The sequence below is a fragment of the Etheostoma cragini genome, chromosome 9, assembly GCF_013103735.1.
Source record: "Etheostoma cragini isolate CJK2018 chromosome 9, CSU_Ecrag_1.0, whole genome shotgun sequence".
Lineage (NCBI taxonomy): Eukaryota > Metazoa > Chordata > Actinopteri > Perciformes > Percidae > Etheostoma > Etheostoma cragini.
Genome location: NC_048415.1, coordinates 7,857,016 through 7,875,954, shown reverse-complemented (window position 1 = coordinate 7,875,954; position 18,939 = coordinate 7,857,016). Strand labels below are relative to the sequence as shown.

Genomic DNA, 18,939 nt, shown 5'->3' with positions numbered 1-18,939 from the left:
TGTACTCGGTTAGGTTGCATTGTATCAGAAGAAAATGCTTTGATGTGTAATTGATTAGACTGCCGTGTGTGGTAAATTTGTTTCCAATCTCAATTGTTTAATGTATGAAATTTCAATTATTACTGTGGCGTTACTGCTCCTGTGTACGCTACCAAACTGTAACAAGAGAAATGCCAGCTTTGTGGCATCCCCCCCCCCGATGATTTTGTTGTAGCGATGAGAATCCTTGAGCTTGAGTTATTTAAGGCTTTTGTAAGTTGTGCCTGTCACAGTAATTTGCCTTCAAGTGCTTTGAGAAAGTCATTTCTGTGTGTTCTTTGTAATGTTTTGTAAAGCTGTTTTAGATTTTTGGCGGAGGATTATTTTTTATTGAACTAGATTTGGTTCATCTTACAAGTATACTGAACCCTTATTTTTGTGCATTTCTAAACCTGTTCTTGACTACACTTTAACTATCTAAGGACAGATAATGGTCTGTAATAAACTGCATAGTTCAGCTGTATTTTGTACTTGGGTTACAATGTGTAATAAATTGGTGTTAACCAAGACATTTGAGCACATTTATTTTTTATCAAACAATATCACAAAACCTTTATTTGGAACAAACACATTTTTTTGTAGAACATCTTCATTCATAACTGGCTTGTTTGATCTTTGAACTTGCTCCAGAGATTTCTTCTGTAAGGTATATACATACAATCCTAGTTTCCATGGCAACTTGGTTTGATGTTAACTTTATTTCCTTTCCTCTAAAATGCAAGAAAAGTTCTGACATCTAGCTCAGTTTGCAGTCTCAAAACACAATGAAGAGGAAATTGAATAGAAAAAGAGCTTTCCTCCTGCTATAGGCAGGACAACTGAGTGACACACACACACCTTAAATTAGAGGAAAAGAAGAAAGGCTTGGTCCTAGAACAGCAGGACATTGTCAGAAGTAAGTGCACATCGTCCTTCGAGGCTGAGCAGTCAGTTTTAATGTCTTACAACAGTCATCTCTCCTCTGTCCGGTTCTCGGTTGAAGAAAAAAGTGCAAAGTTCTCTGAACCTGCATTGATGGTCCTTTACACGATTCACAAGGAGCAGCCGGCCAAGTACTTCCCTGCAAAACAAAAAGGAAATGCATCGCCAAGTAAGCCACAACCTTAAGTGGACATACAGTATGGGTTAAATGTTTCTACGGAATAACCAACATAGAATGTTTAGTTCGTTAAAACATTCACCTTGAACAAATCAACATGTTAGTTACAATAAACTACATAATCCTTAAACTTATCCTATTTCTCTACCTTAGGTTATTCACTTATTTTATCATATTCATAATAAATCTTTGTTTTGTATGCTCATAATGTAATTATAAATAAATGTCATGAAAAGTAGTGTTAAAAAGTTATAGTATATATTTAGTGTCAGAAGTGATAGTATAGTATGTTGTAAAAAGGAAAGACATGAACATGTATTTCATAACTAATACATGTCAGAGCATATAATGCCAAAAAGCCATAGTATGTCTTAAAAGTCACAAAAAAGTTATGATATAAAAATATCCTAAGATGTCTGTAGTATGTCATAAAAAAACTTATAGAATTGTCATAGTGTTGTATCTCGGAAAAGAGTATGCCATAAAAATGATAAATAAATTGCAGAGTAGCAAACGTGATTTAAAAAGTCAAAGTCATAATGTCATAGTATGTCATAAAAAGGTGCTAAAAGTCAGTATATTAATTCATATGAAATAAAAATAAAGATGTGTTATAAAATGATGAAGAAATGTCAGTATATACACAACAGATAGTATAGAATGTCATAAAAGACTCATAGTACAGTGTGTCATGAAAAATAGAATGTCTTCATAGTGTCTATTCGGACACATACATATTGATAAGATGCTAAAAATGTAATACCTCGGAAAATGCGGTTTAAGACTTTTAAACACTATAGTTTCACATGTATGTAAGTGTGCCAGTTCAGGGTCACCTGTGGCAAATCTCTTTTTGACCAGCGACATGCGGTAGCGGCTGCCCACCAGCTCCAAGTCCAAGCCTGACAGCGAGGCCCCGGAGCCCACAAACTGAACGGCCAGGCTGGGTGGAGGGCCGCGGGGGACCTCCAGGCACTGCCAGCTGGCACACAGAGTACCTGAGCCTGGGACACCGCCAGCAGGCAGAGAGACACAGATACATGACAAACATGAAGGATAAAAGGTCAAAAATACATGGCTGTTTCTCTTTTTAACATTACAATTATCATACGAAAAACAGGTTTTTCAACAACAAAACATCCTTGCCTTTCAATAAAATTATCTACAATACAACCAGTGAAACACTGAAGGAAAAAAAAAAAAGTAAATAAAATATTTGAAGACATTTCTAAGAAGAAGACTAAGTGTTGACCTGTGTGTGATGTGTTTTCTCTGCAGTAAAATACTGAAGATGCAGAATCAGCGACACATTTTAAATCACTTCTTTTAAACAGTACCACCAATTGCAACACCACACGGGGTGACGTATCCAGAGCCCCATACGCTTAGCTACCAGCGGATCGAACTGGTAAATTAACCTGTCATCTGTTTTAGCTCACCTCTGGCCCGCCTATATCAATTACACTGATGTGATTGGTGCAGCTCAGCTACACCAATAGGCTTAAAAGGAATATGAGGAGAAATGCTGATCAATTCAGGATGTACTACTGTGTAGCTTCTTTTCTGCTGTCAAGTGGAGAATGTCTTTTCCAAAAAGTTTAGTTGTGTGTAAAATAAATGAATTACAGAAGGGATGGGGAGGAGTTAGGGTGACCTTTCAGTCACTGGCTCATAAAACAGAGAAATCTTCTAACCATACACATTTTAACATCCCATCCATCACTGACAGCTATGAATAATCTCCTTTTCTATATACTCCAAGCCTGCAGACTCACATCAAGGTAAAAATATATCATTAGATGAAAAAGAAAAAAAAAAAACTAAATAAAATAAAAAGAAGATTTCCACTGGTACAAAGAAGCAGGCAGGTGAAGGAAACCTCGACCAGAAGTTTGGTTTCATTTTGGACTTTCCCATCTTAAATTCCACCCTTGAAAGATTCTTTTACACGGCTTCTCTTATCTGTGCAGCATTTACGATGTGAAATATCAGCAACACTCAATTTGACACAAAATAAAAGAGGAGCATTTCCTATCCTTCGTGTCAGTTGATGAGAGCAGCTACCACGTTCAAATTCTAATGCTGCTGTTAAAATAATATGATACGCCTTAGGACTTTAGGTATTTTAAAGAGAAGTGGAGTGCAGAGATTTTAATCACTCTCTCCTTAATTTGTTGAAACAATATAGCATTGGGAACCCGACAAGAACGCAATGAAGTAGAAAATAATTCTGGCACTAATTTTAAGGAGGAGGGAAATATAAGAATCAGGTGGCGGCTTAAGACATACAAAGAACAAAGAATCGGTCAATTAGATGTCAAGGTGTGAGTATGTGCATCTTTGCGTGTATGTTTTTTGCAGCAGAGCTCTGACCTTTGCTGTGATTGGTCGGGGAGAGGTTGGGGAGTTTCCACAGCAGCCGTCTTTCCTCAGCGTTCCTGCAGAGGCAAATAAATAGTCAGTCAGGTCTAACCATACCATGCATGGCTGTGCAAAGGCTCCGCGCAGAGCTTTGCCATAGTCTACGTAAGTGGCCTGATGTTTATACTTGTGCGCTGGTGTGCGCGTTGAGCCGGCGTGTGTGTGGGTGTTTGTGTGTGGAGTGCGTGATAGACAGAGGGAGAAGTGGGAGAGTGATGTTGATTAGCTTTGGAGCGAATACCGACTAGTCATTGTGAGAGAAAGTGTCTCCCCTGTGCTTTCTGACCACGGGGGGTTATCTGTAGCAGGAAAAGTTAACCTTCTCCTTGATTTCATGTTGTTTGTGAAGAAGGAGAACCAGGAAATGATGTGGGGGAAATGCAACGCTACCAAGCCACAGCCGAGCAACATACGTGGCCTTTGGTCTTCACCTTGCACCATCACACCGTCATCCTCAAATTCTTAAATTATGCAACTGTTACCGGCGATAAGCAACTAGGTACTCTTTTTACACTAATTGAAATAATTGATTAATCCATTTATTATTTGAGTAAATCTTATATAATGTCAGAAAACAGTGAAAATGTATAGAGATTTCCAATTTTCATAATAATAGACACAAAAACAGACAAGAATAACATAAAGGCCTGTGCAAGGTTTTTTCAGCTTCTCAAATGTGAGGATTATTTTCTGTCTCCCTCAGGATGAATTGTTACAACTTTTCCTCAAGCGCCATTAGCAAGTCCTTTTAATTTGTGAAATATTTGGGTTTATGACTCACAAAACTAATTACATTCAGCCTTTGCTGTACCTTGCTAATTAGCAAATGTTTGCATGCTAACAAGCTAAATTTAGATCAGTGTTTCTCAACGGGGGTGGTACACTCCCACACGGTGCGTTCAGATGATGATGATGGGGGGGGGGGGCTGGAAACAATATTGTGGGAAAGGGGGCGTTGAGGTGTCTTTGGGGGGCATTTATTTTAAGACACAAAAGGTTCACAACAATATGAGTTTACACTTAAATTACTTGCGAAAAACAGTAGTCTGCAACATTAAACCACGCCACTGCGACTGGACGAGAGGGTGGATCCTAACTCTTCTTCTCTTTAGTGTTTCTTTAGGCTTTGTGTGGTGCAGCTCTGTGCTGCCTTCATGGGAACGGGACATCAGAGTATCATCTTTTCTAAACTGCGGCGTCGTGAATCGGTCTTGTTGTGAACTTTATAGTCTATAATAAATGTTTAATAAGTCTATGAACACAGCTGTGAAACATTTTTCATTGAATTATATGATTTTTTGATGATTTTTGATTACAATAGCAACAACAATAAATGACTAATAACAATAATAATTATGACAATAACACAATAATAGGACCTAATCATTAATATTCAGGGCAATTAGCCTACATCTTATTTGATGGGGGGGGAGATAGCTCAGTTGGTAGAGCGGGCGCCCACATATAGAGGTTCACTCCAGGTCACGCCGACCTGCAGCCGTTTGCCGCTTGTCATTCCCCCCCCTCTCTTCCCTTTCATGTCTTCAGCTGTTCTGTCAAATAAAGGCCTAAAAATGCCCAAAAATAATCTTAAACAAAAAAAAAAACTTGTTGTTTTTGTAAAAATTGTATTTGGACATTAGCGAGTTAGCAAGTCTTGTTGCTTGATGAATGAAGTCAATTATTTATGTGTTTCTGTTGCTTGACTAACTGATTCATTGACTAATATTCAATCACTAGTTATTTTAATTTGATTAGATACTTTGAAGGTACATTGGAGCCAAAACAATTAGTCGACTAATCAGAAGAACAAGCGATTGATCAAATAGGTCATAAAAATGTTTATATCATGATTCCAAAGTTCAATTCCATTTGTGCATTACAAATAATCTTGAATCAAGTTCTTAACAGGGCAGGTTCCTGCTAAACCGGTTACAGGCGACTGACAGTTAACAGTCAGTCCCAGTTTACTCAGATGTACAGCATTACTCACCAGGAGGCGGGTGGCTGGCACTGCAGGTCTGTGGCAGTGTGGTCTAATGGCAGCAGCACCTGGACAGCGGCGAGCTGGGTGGAGGGTGCGGTGGCAGGGCAGCAGTGGTAATCCAGGGACACCCGGGTCACGGTGCCGCTGCGCTGACACTCTGCAGACAGCAGGAGGGGGGCCCGCCCCGGGTCCTGAGACGACACCTGAGGAAACAACGAAGACTTTTGTCTTAATGTGCCATCTTAAGGTCATAAAAAACTGAAAAAGTCAACTAAGAGAACATGTCTTACAAAATCTGGTGATGCTTTATTTTGTGGGTCTTGTAAACAATTTTCTGAAAATTGGCAAAAATATTTTTCAAGAAAACACTTTTACTTTGGTACTACATTTAGGGATTAAGAGTGTTCGGTTAAAAGATTTTAATGTCAAAAGGGGAACACAAAGTCCTCCGGTCAGAGCACAGCAGACATGTGAAATATGTCTCCAAAGAAACATAAAATTCAACATGTAAAGACTAAAGTTTCCAATAATAAACAAATGAAGATGCATGAAGATTTACTTAAATTTAGGTTTTTATTCAAGAAAATCCTATTTTCTTCACATTATTTGGGAATTAACCCTAGTGTTGTCTTTGATTCGACCATCCATCATCCCCCTAGGTTAAAACTGAAAATCACTTTTTTTTATTTACATTTTTGTCTCTACTGGCACCGTTTTCCATTTTTTTTTTGCAATCTTTTGACATGTTACTACCATGTATAACACCACTAACACAAACTCAGTATTAGATGTACATTTATCTTTGGAATTCATGGTCAAAAAACCTTGTTTATAGGAAATTATACCTAATCCTTGAGTTAAAAAGCAGAAATTATATATATACATTTTATTTTTATTTTTTAGACTAATATTAAAGGAAGGATAATCACAGGATGGCATATGTCATTGTCATATTACGTCACAATTGGGTAGTTTAAATAAAACCCATATTTCTGATATAGACATTTAGACAACAGGTTAAATTTGACCAGAAGACAACACAAGGGTTAAGGACTTGCAAAATAATATAACGCATCAGTATTGAATGTTTATTGTCTTAAAGACGTTTTAATTAACACCATCTAAGATGTGTGATTGATAAAGTGAAATTATATTAAAATGGCCCAAATAGGAATAAAACATTAGCATTTTAAACCCTGACCTGATACTTGAGCAGGCCGACGTTGTAGTACGAGGCCTGAGGGTTGAGTTCCGCCTCTCTCTGCAGGTAGAGCTGCAACGCCTGCATGTTGAACCAGAAGTCTCTGGTGTCTGGGTCACTCTGAGACGGATCACTGTTGAGACACGAGGACGGTTAGGATCGCATTACAATAAAAAAAAAAAAATTAAAAAAAAAAGTTGTGACTCAACATAGACGGCGGCTGACCTATAGAGGAGCTTCTGATTTGGCAGGAAGTGATCGATCTTTGAGATGTTGACGAGTCTGAAGCTGAGCACGGGAACGTTAGGATTGGCTGTGAAAATCCGGGTGATGCCAGCAGGGAAAGACATTGTCAGGTCGCCTGTAATCTTCACAAGACAGCTGGAGAAAGTGGGAAACTCAAATTAATCCCGTTAATGAAGCGGCCAACAAATAGCCATTACAAATGTCTTTAAATGAGAACTTTATAACATTTCACACATCAGTTTAGCCGTCAAGAGGAATGCTACTCAGCTTATGGAGACTCTTGTATAAACCTTACATACATGTGTGTGATTTATTTTTTAAGTAGGTAGCATCATGCTGACCGGTTGTGCTGTCCACCTTTGAAGTAGGCATTGATATACTCTGTTATGGCTGCTGCCACCGGCCAGGCCTCCTGTGTGCTAAGGGAAATGGGGCTGGGGCCTCGGGACAGGTGCACTGTGGAGAACAAATGTGAGAATCCATAATATACAGTAGTGTCAATATAATGTGTTTTACATGAATGATGTCATGTTTAAGGCTGGAATACGACATTTCGGGAAACACTCTCTTTTGATGAAAATTCGAAGAAAACCTCAATACTACTCTCACTCTGTCTGATGCCAGCACGTTTAAAGATCATTAACACGTCATATCTTGTTTGTTTAATTGTTTAATGGAATCGCAGTTTGCCAGGGGCTGCGAGAGCCAGATTTTTTTGGGAGTTACAGGGTGGTTGTTTCCCCCTGCTTCTTGTGTTTATGCTAAGCTAGCTAGAGATAAAACTCTCCTGGCTGTGGCTTCATACGGTATTTAATGTACAGACATGAGCGTGGTATCAATCTTTTCATTTAACTCTCTGCAAGAAAGTGAATAGGTGTATCTTCCAAACAATCAAACAACTTAAGTATATCGGTCTCTGTTGAAGCTGAATGCTCACGTCAACAGAAACCTTGCCGCTACTTTCAAACATCCATCCTGTGGTGTAACTTTATTTATGTGCTGAGGCTTACACTGTCTTTGTTGGTGGTCCTGGTGCTGGTAGGCCAGCGGTGAGGCTTGTCCTGCCCTGGGAGGACTTGGCGCTCTGTTCTGACTCCACCAGTCGCTGCTAGCTTGAGGCCAATCACTGGGGCTGGAGGAGGAGGAGGAGGTGAGGGAAGGGCTGGGCTCCGGCAGCGGGGAGGAGCACAGAGAGCGGGACTGAAACACAAATATTGGCAATATTGGTACTATTGTTACATAGATGATGCCCCAACTGGATCAAACATTTATATTAAGTAGGGGCTGTTATGCCTACTTCTCTCCCCACATGAACATGATATCTGCGTGTCATTATGGGGCTGCAATCATGACAATCATAAATATTATGTTTTTTAGATGTTTTATGTTTTTTAATGCTATCTGTTGATTGTTGGAGCAAGAACAATTTCTGTTTGAACAGAAAGTTTAATCATATCTTTTATACAGTTAATATAACTTTGGTTATATGATATTTATCATTTTAGAAACATTTTAACCCTCAGAAAGGTAATAGTCACAGTATTACAATACTTTTATATTGGAATGAGTTAGATTTTAGTTTTTACTTGGTAATGTTTTCCTTTATGCCTGCGGAAAACATTTAGGTGTAATAAACCTGAGAGTTATGTATATATTGTTGATTGCATCTTTATCTATATAATACAACAGAGTATAAGAGGGAACAGAATATGAAGAGAACAGCTTTTTATTAAATTAGCTGAGCTGTTAACTCACTCTCTCACAGGCGCTGAGTCGGCCTGAAGTCCTCTTGGCTCGGGTTGCTCTCGGTGGTGCAGCTGCGACCACTTCAGTTGTGTCCTGTCTGAAGTTGTGTTTGGACCCTTACAAAACACACAGACAAACAAAGTGACCAAAAGCCAGATTTTTTTCACCGGAAAGTAAGTACAAGGAACGGACAATGTGTGGGATTTCTTTGATTCAATAATAGAGCGTTTCTTCTCAAAGGCCACTCCTTAATCTACTGTGGCTTGGATTGAACCATATATGTATGTTGCTTTTGGAAATGGATGCATATATAATGGTAAAGATAGCATCCTTTGACACTATTTTAGGTTAAAGTAGTAGTAGTAGTTTGGAAGATGGGATTTCCTGTTGGGACACTGACTTATACATTTCAAATCATAGCTAAGAACCACTTGTTCCTTTTCCTTTCATCATATTGTTGACTGGTTATTATCTCACTTTTGTTTATGCATTTTCTTATTTTCTACACCATGTTTAGTAATAGTGTCTCCTCCCTGTAATCCTGCAATTATATAAAGATCGACTTGCTTCCAACCACAATAAAACCTGAAATACCAAAAAAAGAAAAAAGAAATCAGTACCCTTGTGTGAACTGACACTGCATGATATCTGAGTGTTCAGATCCAGGCAGTCTTGATCTTTATCTGTGGAAAAACACAGATCCTCCTGTGGTCCTGAATGCCTCGTGAGTGGAGGGGCATTCCTGCGTGGCTCACTATCTGAGGATCGAGATTTCCTCCTCTCTCCTCCTCCTCCTCCTCCCTCTCCTTTCCCTACTCCTTCGGGTGTTTTGGAGCTGCTCAGCACTCCAAAGACACTTTCACTAAACGGGTTGTGGACAGAGTTCCAGTGCATCAGCTCCTTCTTGGGCTGAGCTGTGGGCAAAGAGCTTGAATTAGCATTGAGTGCCAGTCTACTGCTATTGGTAGAGCCACCACCAACAACGCCACTGCTGCTGGTGCTGTGTGGAGGGATCAACCCAGCTGCCGCAGCCATCGACGACTGGTGCGTTGGACTTCCAATCATTGTGATGGCAAAAGGGTCATCAGAAGAAACAGGAGGCGGGAGGCTCTGATCTCGTTTTCTGTGTCTGTCTTTACGATTAGAGGAGGATGAAGAGGATGAGGAGGATGAGGTTGGGAGTGTCTTGGTGTCAGCAAAGGCAATGGAGAATGGGTCCCCTCGCACCTCTATCCCCCTGCCCCCCTGATTTTGGCGAGGTGGAGGACGCGCCCAGGCGTCAGACAGGTTTAAAGTCTCTTGGTTGACAGTTCTCTCAAACGCAGCGAGGAAGGGGTCCTCGGGGGGAATGTGTTTGCAGTTCCACACGGACGACTCCATCTCAGGCGGGGGGAGGGACTGGGAGAAAGCAGGGAACCGCATAGATGAGGGGTCCATATCTGGGGGGACACAAGAGGGACGTGACGAGGCGACGGACCAGGCGCTGGCAGGGGGGTCCTGAGGTTGAGGACTCCGACCAGGAGAGGGGTCACGGAAAGCAGAGAGGAAAGGGTCCGCAGGTCGTGCCAGTGTTTGTGTCTGCTCTTTACTCTGTGACACAGGAGGCCAAGCTGCCCAACCCACTGGCTCAGGGGAGGGCCCAAGGGGCTGATGGGAAGGTGAGTCCAGGCCAGAGTCTTCAACGTTCTCTGGAGAGGAGGAGTCGGACGAGAAGGCAGCATCTGACACACACATCAAACACATTACAGAGCATCAATACAATGCAGAAAAGAGACAAAGAACTCATAAAAATGCAATTATTGATCTGCAGTTGTAAATTAAACTTTATACCTTATAAATAAAACACATTACAATATTGGCCCAAATATAACTCAATATTATTTTCTGGAACAAACATTTGGAAAGGTGGATATTGTATTTGAGGACTATACATTTAAATATAATAATTATAAAAACAGGTTTTCCCCTTCAATAGAGCAAGTATCAAAGAAAACTCAAAAAGTATTACAATCAGGGACCTCTTTACTGTGTACTTGCTGTTTTTGAACTTCCATTTGAGACCAGCAGGCTTTACTGTTTTGTATGATTATAGCTAAAGGTATTATTGCGAGAGAATGGGCATCTACATCCCCTCCTTGTTTTAAGAAGTGGCTCCCTGATCACAGCAATGAAGATGCAGCATATCTAGGCATGCTTTGACAATTGTTTGCTACTCCGGCAATTTTATTTCTTTTGTGTGTTATATATTGTTGGGGGGGGGGCTTCACAGATGAGGGTTATTTTCTTCTCAGGGAAACTTTCAACCTGGACTAGTCTGATAGGGACAGTATTTATTTTAACCAAAAACTGTTGGAAAATGAAAGATTGTTTTACATTTGGGTCAATACAATAATAACATGAATAGACAAAGAAAATAGTTTGAACACAACAACAATTCTTACATTCAGAAGCACCAAAAGCGCTCTGCTCTCGGAGTTGTTCCCGACCATCAAAGCTTTTGGATTTGAAGGCCGATTCCAACGGTGGTCCAAACAGACTGTCTGAGCCAGACGCTGTTGAACTCAACCTGGTGGAGAAACAATGAGGGACATGAGGAAGATGATCAGGGACAGCGGAGGAGTGATGAGGAGTAGAGCTGATAAAAGGGAAAAAAGTTTAAAAAAAATAAAAATAAATAAACGAGTGGGTGGCAGTAAAAGAAGAGGCAATTGGGAGATTTTAAAGGATGTAGGAAGAAATTCATTTTTTAAAATGCTACCGTTTGTTGAAGACTTTTATTGTTTAAACTTGACAATGCCCACCCCCCTTCTTATGAAGCCACGCCCATAAATAAATGGTTAGGTGTGGAAAAGCTTGACTGGCCTGCAGAGCCCTGACCTAAACCCCATCCTCTGTCTGAGCTCCAGAAGAATTTAAGTTGGAGGGAAAGAGGGAAAATGAGCAAAAGAGGGGTGACAAAGGAAACACTAGCAGATGGACAGAAATATCACAAGGATGGTGACAGTGGAAAAACTGTGAGGAGGAAACCTGAAGAGCCTTAAACTGCTAAAAAAATGCTACTAATGATGCTATTTCACCTCCACATCTAGTATGTCTTCCTCTACATCACTCTGACAGATATGAAAAGCAGAGATGTCTCACCTGCTGTGATCAGGACTGGAGGTGGACCTGTGCAGGCCCTCCTGTTCTCCATCTGTTATGAGAAAACACACACACACACACACACACACACACACACACACACACACACACACACACACACACACACACACACACCGAGAGGATGTTCCCTAATCAGGACTAATCAGCACCACAGTGTTCTTTGTCACAGCGTGGATGGAAGGCTGAGATCGACTGAAATCGGAAGACATGAGGGAAACCCATTAACCATTACCTTTTCTGTGATAAATATCAGCAATTAGCATGGTCTCACTCAACTCCAGCCACCGCTGCTGTCACTGCTGAGCAAGCGCTTAAATCAGACACTCATTGTTAATCCTGCTGCCTCTGGGCATTTGAGAAAGACTCCCTGCTGCTGTGAAGCAGCAGGTTGTAGCCTGCAGCCTAACCTACTGGCATTTAACGATCCTGTTGGTGATAAAACGTGCTGTGGAGCACGAGCAGAGGGCCGGGTGTGACTAATGGAGGGTGGCTGTTCATGCAAGGTCAGCCAATGAAGAGATTTTGTGCCTAGAGGGAAACATGGGGGCTAAACAGGCTTGAGGTAGAGCGATGCTGCAGGATAGAATAATCACTTTATGCCTACAGAAGTGGTTGTGTACGACAAAATGGTTTATCAAATTACAACCAGGAACAAATGAAAGGATAGAAACTTCAAACCTCCATTAACAGTAACATGACAGTCTCTAACGCTGCATAATTGATGATCTTTTGTCATTGTAGTACAGACTGGTACAAAATTAAGGCTGCACCTAATAATAATGTACTGCTGATTGTTTTCTTGAAAATCAATTCATCTTTTGTTCTATAGAACATCAGAAAAAAGAAGAGCATGACAGACAGAAAGATATAAACAATGAGAGTAAAGTCAGACTCACCCCTGTGGGAGCCACCTTCACTCTCTTCTGAGCGATCTCCTGCGGTACTTGAGTTTCCTGCAGAGACAACAGCTTTCAGATGTCTGTACTATTACATACAGCGGGTGCAGGGAAAAGATTTGGTGCACATTAAGAAGCACTGAAAATGACTTCATCAACACAACTTTCAGATACATTTGACTGAACTTACTGGAGAGATGCCACTTGACTGGCACCTGAGAGTCACAAGAGGGGGACAGATTTGGTCAATGCAGTGGAAGCATATAAAAGAAAAGCATGGTGTTATGTCAAAAATAAAAATCACATAAAAACTGCATAAACTGCAAACATGCATTTGGGGCTCTAGTGAGTATTAACAGCAGAAAGGCTTAAAATAATTTACACGTCCATGTTCATCATATTAAAGGAACAAAGGGGTGTTTTTAATAGTTTCTGGACAACAAGTTGATCAATAAGATATATCGGGCTAAACAAACCAAAACTTTACTTGGTGGGTTATGTTTTTTCCATGGGATTTGTAGAGACTGATAAACAAATACAAATATTCCCAGGATTATTTTTTTCTTCCTTTTTGGTAATTTAATTTAGATTAAAGACGGCAATTGATTCTCAACCTTGAAGAAATAGTATCTGAGGTTAATATAGTAAAGTGAGGTCCATCTACTTAGCCATATCCAGAACATCTTCAGGAAATAGATCTATGTCAGGAAATAGCTAAGTAAGGGAAATCTGCGTTCAGAATATTTACCACAGACTTCTTGATTTCTGCATCCACGGTTACATGCTAATGTTTTCAGAGGGATCCTGACAAACCTACAGAACATGATAGAGACACTAAAACAAAACCTGTTGCCGGACGACTCTGTTCGGCGGGAGAGTGAGTGCCCCGACAGTGGCTTTCAGCTCTTTCTCTGTGGCAGCAGAGTTAACGCGATTACTGCTGGCCACCGGTCTGATCTGGATGTTGAACTTTTTGGGCTCCTCGTCGTCAAAGTCCGAGTCACTGGAGTAAAAGTTGTTCTCCTTCTCCTCAGAGCAGCGTACAGAGAGAGAAAGCAGACAGTCAAGGAGAACAAGCTCGTACTGTAAACAGGGAATGAAGAGTGATGTTGTTTGGCGAGTGCTCTAACATTACAAAGGAGAGCAGCACTGCAGCACAATTGCTCATTACTTGAGCACTACCGTCATGTTTTTCAAATCTAAGGAATTAGTGTAAAGGTTAAGAAATGCAATGTCTGAATATTGTGTCTGTAGTGTACACTTTCCACTTTTTCACTTTCCGGTATTATAGTGTTGCATTACTGAAAGCCACATTTATTTTATTACTGTGAACTTATGAGAAGTAAATATCAAATGTTTGAAATAAACTTTTGTTGTCAAAAAAGGACCGAACTATTTAACTAATGCTTCATTACCTATATTTAAAACATTACAGCATAATTCTAAAATGAAATAAGTTTCCAAAAGTCGTTCTTAATCTACATAATTTCAAATACTGACTTTTGAAAAAAAAAAGTACAATTATTTTCTTGTTGCCGAAGGTGTAATCTTGAGGAAATTACCATTTAGCTCAGGACATCAGAAAACAAATTCAGGCAAGCAGAGTGCAATACAGCACGGACACATATGAAACACAAAGAGAGGCAGAAGCACCGCAGAGTGTGTTGGCGGTGAGGGCTGCAGGGCTTCTAGCCAAACTGCCACTTCCTCTTTGTTTGAACTCCACTCTGCTGCACATGGAAGTGTGTCACATCATGTGTGGTGCATTTGTGTCTTGTGTTTATTAGAAGATTCAGAGAAACTGAGGGACATGTACAGCATGAGGGCGTTTGATTAAGGTGAACCATCTATTTTAGGCAGGCGGGGGGCTTGGTTGGGAGATGACAAAGTCCGGAAGAGTTGTCATTTCGGAGCTATCAGGATTGAAAGCTGCTCCTGATAAAATGGATCATGGAGAGTCAGGACACAGTTTTGTTAGCTCAGTACAGATGTAGTTAATGATCAGATTATCAAAAAAAGGGAAACTGACATGCAAGAACCCGGCCAGAATAACTAAGGCCACAAGGCTACCCCCAAAATAGGCAATCTTAAGACATCACTGTTAATATTTGTTAATACTTTACAGTAAAGGATACATAGAAAAATCTAGAGTCTATAGATAGTATGCTTCCCTGTTGTGAGTTTTTATGTTTTATTGTTTACAACATTAAATTAAAGTAGATTTAATTTGGCTACAATATGATCAAAAGTCCAATTAATATTAGAGTCAAATCAGTTTTCTACACAGTGGTAAACTAATAAAACATAATAACTTCAACAACGATGACTAATTTTTTTAATAGGGCACTGTACGCAATTAAAACACCAGATTAATCAATAATGCAAGTAATTACAAGCTAGATGTTATATACAGACGGCTGAAAAACTGACAGCCACATTCTGTTTTATGATGAATCATACTGATGTTGGACAACCTGGGGGTAACTTTTATTTATCCCATTTTATGTGATAAATAAAAATCAATTGGTCAATAAAAGAAAAACAAATAAATGGAGTAAAAATAACACAATGAATACAGATGCATTTCCAAATAGGGTACAATAAATGATTTTGTAAGTAAGTACTGTAAGTATTATAGCCGTAGTTTCTGTTGCCCCCATGAGGAATTCTAAGTAACGATAACAAAACGGTCGGCGAGTCCACGATACAAGCCTTCCGTGATCACGCACCACCCCAACCCCTCTTCCGCGCAGTTGTTATCCAAAGAGGACAAGGAGGATTAAAAACACATGGACTCTTCAGAAGAGGTAATTATCTTTCCTTGAGTTTTTGTGAAAAAGTTGCCAGACAAAGTGAGTCTTAATTAGCTTTGCAGCAGCTCAATTGGCAATGGCTTGAATGTAACGGGCGTTGATTAATATCAAAAAGTTACACACTAAAGCTTTAAAAAGGGTCAAGAAAAGATGGAAAAAATCTTTAAAAAGTATCAAATGACAGATTAGACATTCGTATATGTCACAAAGAGTTAGATATTTTTCCCTCATTTAAACTTTCAAAAAAACAGAAAACAAAAAATATGGCATCTGCAAAAGTTTGGGCGCCCTGCAGAGTTTATAGCATGCACCGCCCCCTTTGGAAAGCTGAGACCTGACAGTGTCATGGATTGTTCTCATCATCGTCTGGAAAGACAAGGTTATGTCAGTCTTAAGGTTTCAAATGCCCAGACTCATCTGACCTTCCCCCGGCAATCAGCACAACGGGTTCTTCTAAGCAGTTGTCTAGAAAACTGAAACTGAAACTGGTTGACGCTCACAAAGCAGGAGAAGGCTATAAGAAGATAGCAAAGCGTTTTCAGATACCAACATCCTCTGTTTGGAATGTAATTACGAAATGGCAGTCATCAGGAACAGTGGAAGTTAAAGCAAGATCTGGAAGACCAAGAAAAATATCAGACAGAACAGCGCGCAGGATTGTGAGAAAAGCAAGTCAAAACCCACGTTTGACTGCACGATCCATCCAGAAAACCCTGGCAGACACTGGAGATGTGGTACACCATTCCACTATAAAGAGATACTTGGACAGATATGGTCTTCATGGAAGAGTCATCAGAAGAAACCCTCTTCTACGTCCTCACCACAAAAATCAGCGTTTGAAGTTTGCAAATGAACATATGGACAAGCCTGATGCATTGTGGAAACAAGTTCTGTGGACCAATGAGGTTAAAATAGAACTTTTTGGCCGGAATGAGCAAAGGTACGTTTGGAGAAGAAAGGGCACAGAATTTAATGAAAAGAACCTCTGTCCAACTGTTAAGCATGGGGGTGGATCAATCATGCTTTGGGGTTGTATTGCAGCCAGTGGCACAGGGAACATTAAACAAGTAGAAGGAAAAATGGTTTTAATAGAATTTCATTTTCCGGACGCTAACTTGATGCCATCTGTGAAAGAGCTGAAGTTAAAGAGAGGATGGCTTCTACAAATGGATAATGATCCTAAACACACCTCAAAATCCACGGTGGATTACATCAAGAGGCGTAGGTTTTGCCATGGCCTTCACAATCTCCTGACCTCAACATAATTGAAACTCTATGAATAGACCTTAAAAGAGCAGTGCCTTACAGACAGCCCAGAAATCTAAAAGAACTGGAAAACTGTAGGAAAAGGAAGGAAAAATGGGTGAAGATACCTCAAACAAGCATTGAAAGACTCTTGGCTGGCTACAAGATGCGTTTCCAAGCTGTGATACTTGCCAAAGGGGAAGTACAAAGTATTAACTCTGCAGGGTGCCCAAACTTTTGCAGACGCCATTTTTTTGTTTTCTTTTAAATGATGTTAGTGTAAATGATGGAAATAAAATCTACCTTTTGTGACATATTATACGAATGTCTAATCTGTTATTTAGTGCCTTCTGGAGATTTTCCATCTTTACTTGGCTTCTTTATGCACATTAATACAATTTTTTACCTGGGGTGGCCAAACATTTGAGCCCCACTGTAATATGATATTATTATGAATTATCCTGGTGGAAAGTGAGCAGAAAAAAAGGATATCATTGTGCGTGCTGTCAGCTCGGATGACAAATCCCTCATCGTCTACTTCCAGGGGTGAATTCTATATGAATAGACACACGCACACGCACACACCAAGAGAGGGGGTCAGAGAGTAGCTAGTAGAGCAACGTTTCAGCTACATATCACACGCTTTGTCATACTGTGTTAGTCAGCAATGCAGCCTACATGTACCACTGAGAGGCCACTAGCTCAAACAAAGCTGTTTGATACAGATAAGAACTATAGCTCTTTGATGTCTCTGTCCCTTTCCTAGACCCAGCTCATTATGATTTTTTCTTTTCTTCTTAAGGGAAGGTGCTTACTAGGTTTACCTGTGAAATAATAGTCACTAGGATAATGAACTGAATAAAAATGTGGATCCAATTCAAACTTAAACATCTCATCTAAATTTTAATGGATTAGGTTTAGCCATTTAGCAATAATGACATTATATCAATGATCTGCATTCCAAACATTACACAAGGTGACACCATGTGCTGTGTCTCCTGTGTCAGTGGATTTCCTACTTTAAATTTAGCCTTGGTATGAATTGTGTTATGTAAATAAGTTGTCTTGCCTTGGATGCAATTCATGAAAAACTTAATACTAGAAAACATTTTATTGTCACATTAAAAAAACAAGTCACCTTCAACAGTAAAAAGAACAGGTTTCTTTTGTTCGTACCAAAGAGCAGTTGATGGAACGTAACACCAAATACAGGTGTGCGTTCAGTTTGATTTTAATTATTTTTCTAGCCAGGGCGTCTGGATACATGTCAGCTGCAGTCATATGATCCAGCTAACGTGGGAGCAGTTATTTTTAGGCCGAGTGTGGACATACAGAGGGTGTTTTATTAGATCAGATTTCAGTAAACAGATTTCAGTAGGTCAAGTTGACAACTGTAGCCATTGATAATTCTGTTCATCAGACCACAGTGAAAGAAATCAGAGTTATGAAAACTCAGAACAGTTAGTTAATGCATACTAGTGTGATTAGATTATAAAAGTATAACTGCAGGGGTGGCTTTACCACAGTTGGATTCACAGATAAAAGGCAGCTATAACCAAGGGGTCGCCCGTTATTGATACACCTATAGCAAATTATCACCTAAACCTACAGCTCCTCTCGGCTTTACAACTTTCATAGTGAGTTTCAGCTTGTTGAGTAGCTGTCAGTCCACAACTTCACTATTAAGTTTACTCTCACTGCTCTCATCAGCGTCATTTTTCTGCCGCAAAACATTGACATATTTTGGGGAAAAAACAAAGCACACTAGTATGATCTAAAGAATAGCTTGGGCTGTGTCAGTCCTTATTTATTTCTATACAACATGTCTTAAATTGACCCCTGCTAACATTACTAGTACCCGTCACACTACAGTCAGACACATAATGCCCTTCAAAGTGTAAATTAGCACTTTGATTTGCCGTTTACTCCCCTCTGTCCAAAGCCCCTTCACACATAAACACACACTCTAGTACGCACTTACGTACTTCCCCTGACGCTGCCAAAGTACTGCATCTCAAAAACCTCTTCTCAGAAGTACTGGAATAAACCTGGGAAACCCCACACCATCAGTCATGCCATTAACA

At 40.0% G+C, this 18,939-nt stretch overlaps 1 protein-coding gene across 2 annotated transcripts in view; it reads right to left on the bottom strand.

Annotated features, from left to right (window-relative positions):
* fcho1 (FCH and mu domain containing endocytic adaptor 1) overlaps positions 1–18,939 on the bottom strand; it is a 57,331-nt gene that overhangs the window by 83 nt on the left and 38,309 nt on the right. The window contains exons 12-27 of one of the 2 annotated variants that reach the window (XR_004658069.1): positions 17,348–17,408; positions 13,644–13,837; positions 12,988–13,012; positions 12,798–12,854; positions 11,881–11,932; positions 11,181–11,305; positions 9,360–10,460; positions 8,749–8,855; positions 8,004–8,193; positions 7,335–7,449; positions 6,973–7,128; positions 6,748–6,880; positions 5,553–5,749; positions 3,512–3,576; positions 1,975–2,142; positions 867–1,099 (exon numbers count right to left, since the gene is read on the bottom strand). Coding sequence is in view for 1 of the 2 variants with exons in the window: in XM_034882684.1 (XP_034738575.1) it covers positions 1,071–1,099; positions 1,975–2,142; positions 3,512–3,576; positions 5,553–5,749; positions 6,748–6,880; positions 6,973–7,128; positions 7,335–7,449; positions 8,004–8,193; positions 8,749–8,855; positions 9,360–10,460; positions 11,181–11,305; positions 11,881–11,932; positions 12,798–12,854; positions 12,988–13,012; positions 13,644–13,837; positions 17,348–17,408 (2,775 nt within the window). In the remaining variant the exon portion in view is untranslated. Of the gene's footprint in view, positions 1–190; positions 1,100–1,974; positions 2,143–3,511; positions 3,577–5,552; positions 5,750–6,747; positions 6,881–6,972; positions 7,129–7,334; positions 7,450–8,003; positions 8,194–8,748; positions 8,856–9,359; positions 10,461–11,180; positions 11,306–11,880; positions 11,933–12,797; positions 12,855–12,987; positions 13,013–13,643; positions 13,838–17,347; positions 17,409–18,939 lie in introns of those variants that run through there. The other variant, XM_034882684.1, reaches the window with a different exon arrangement.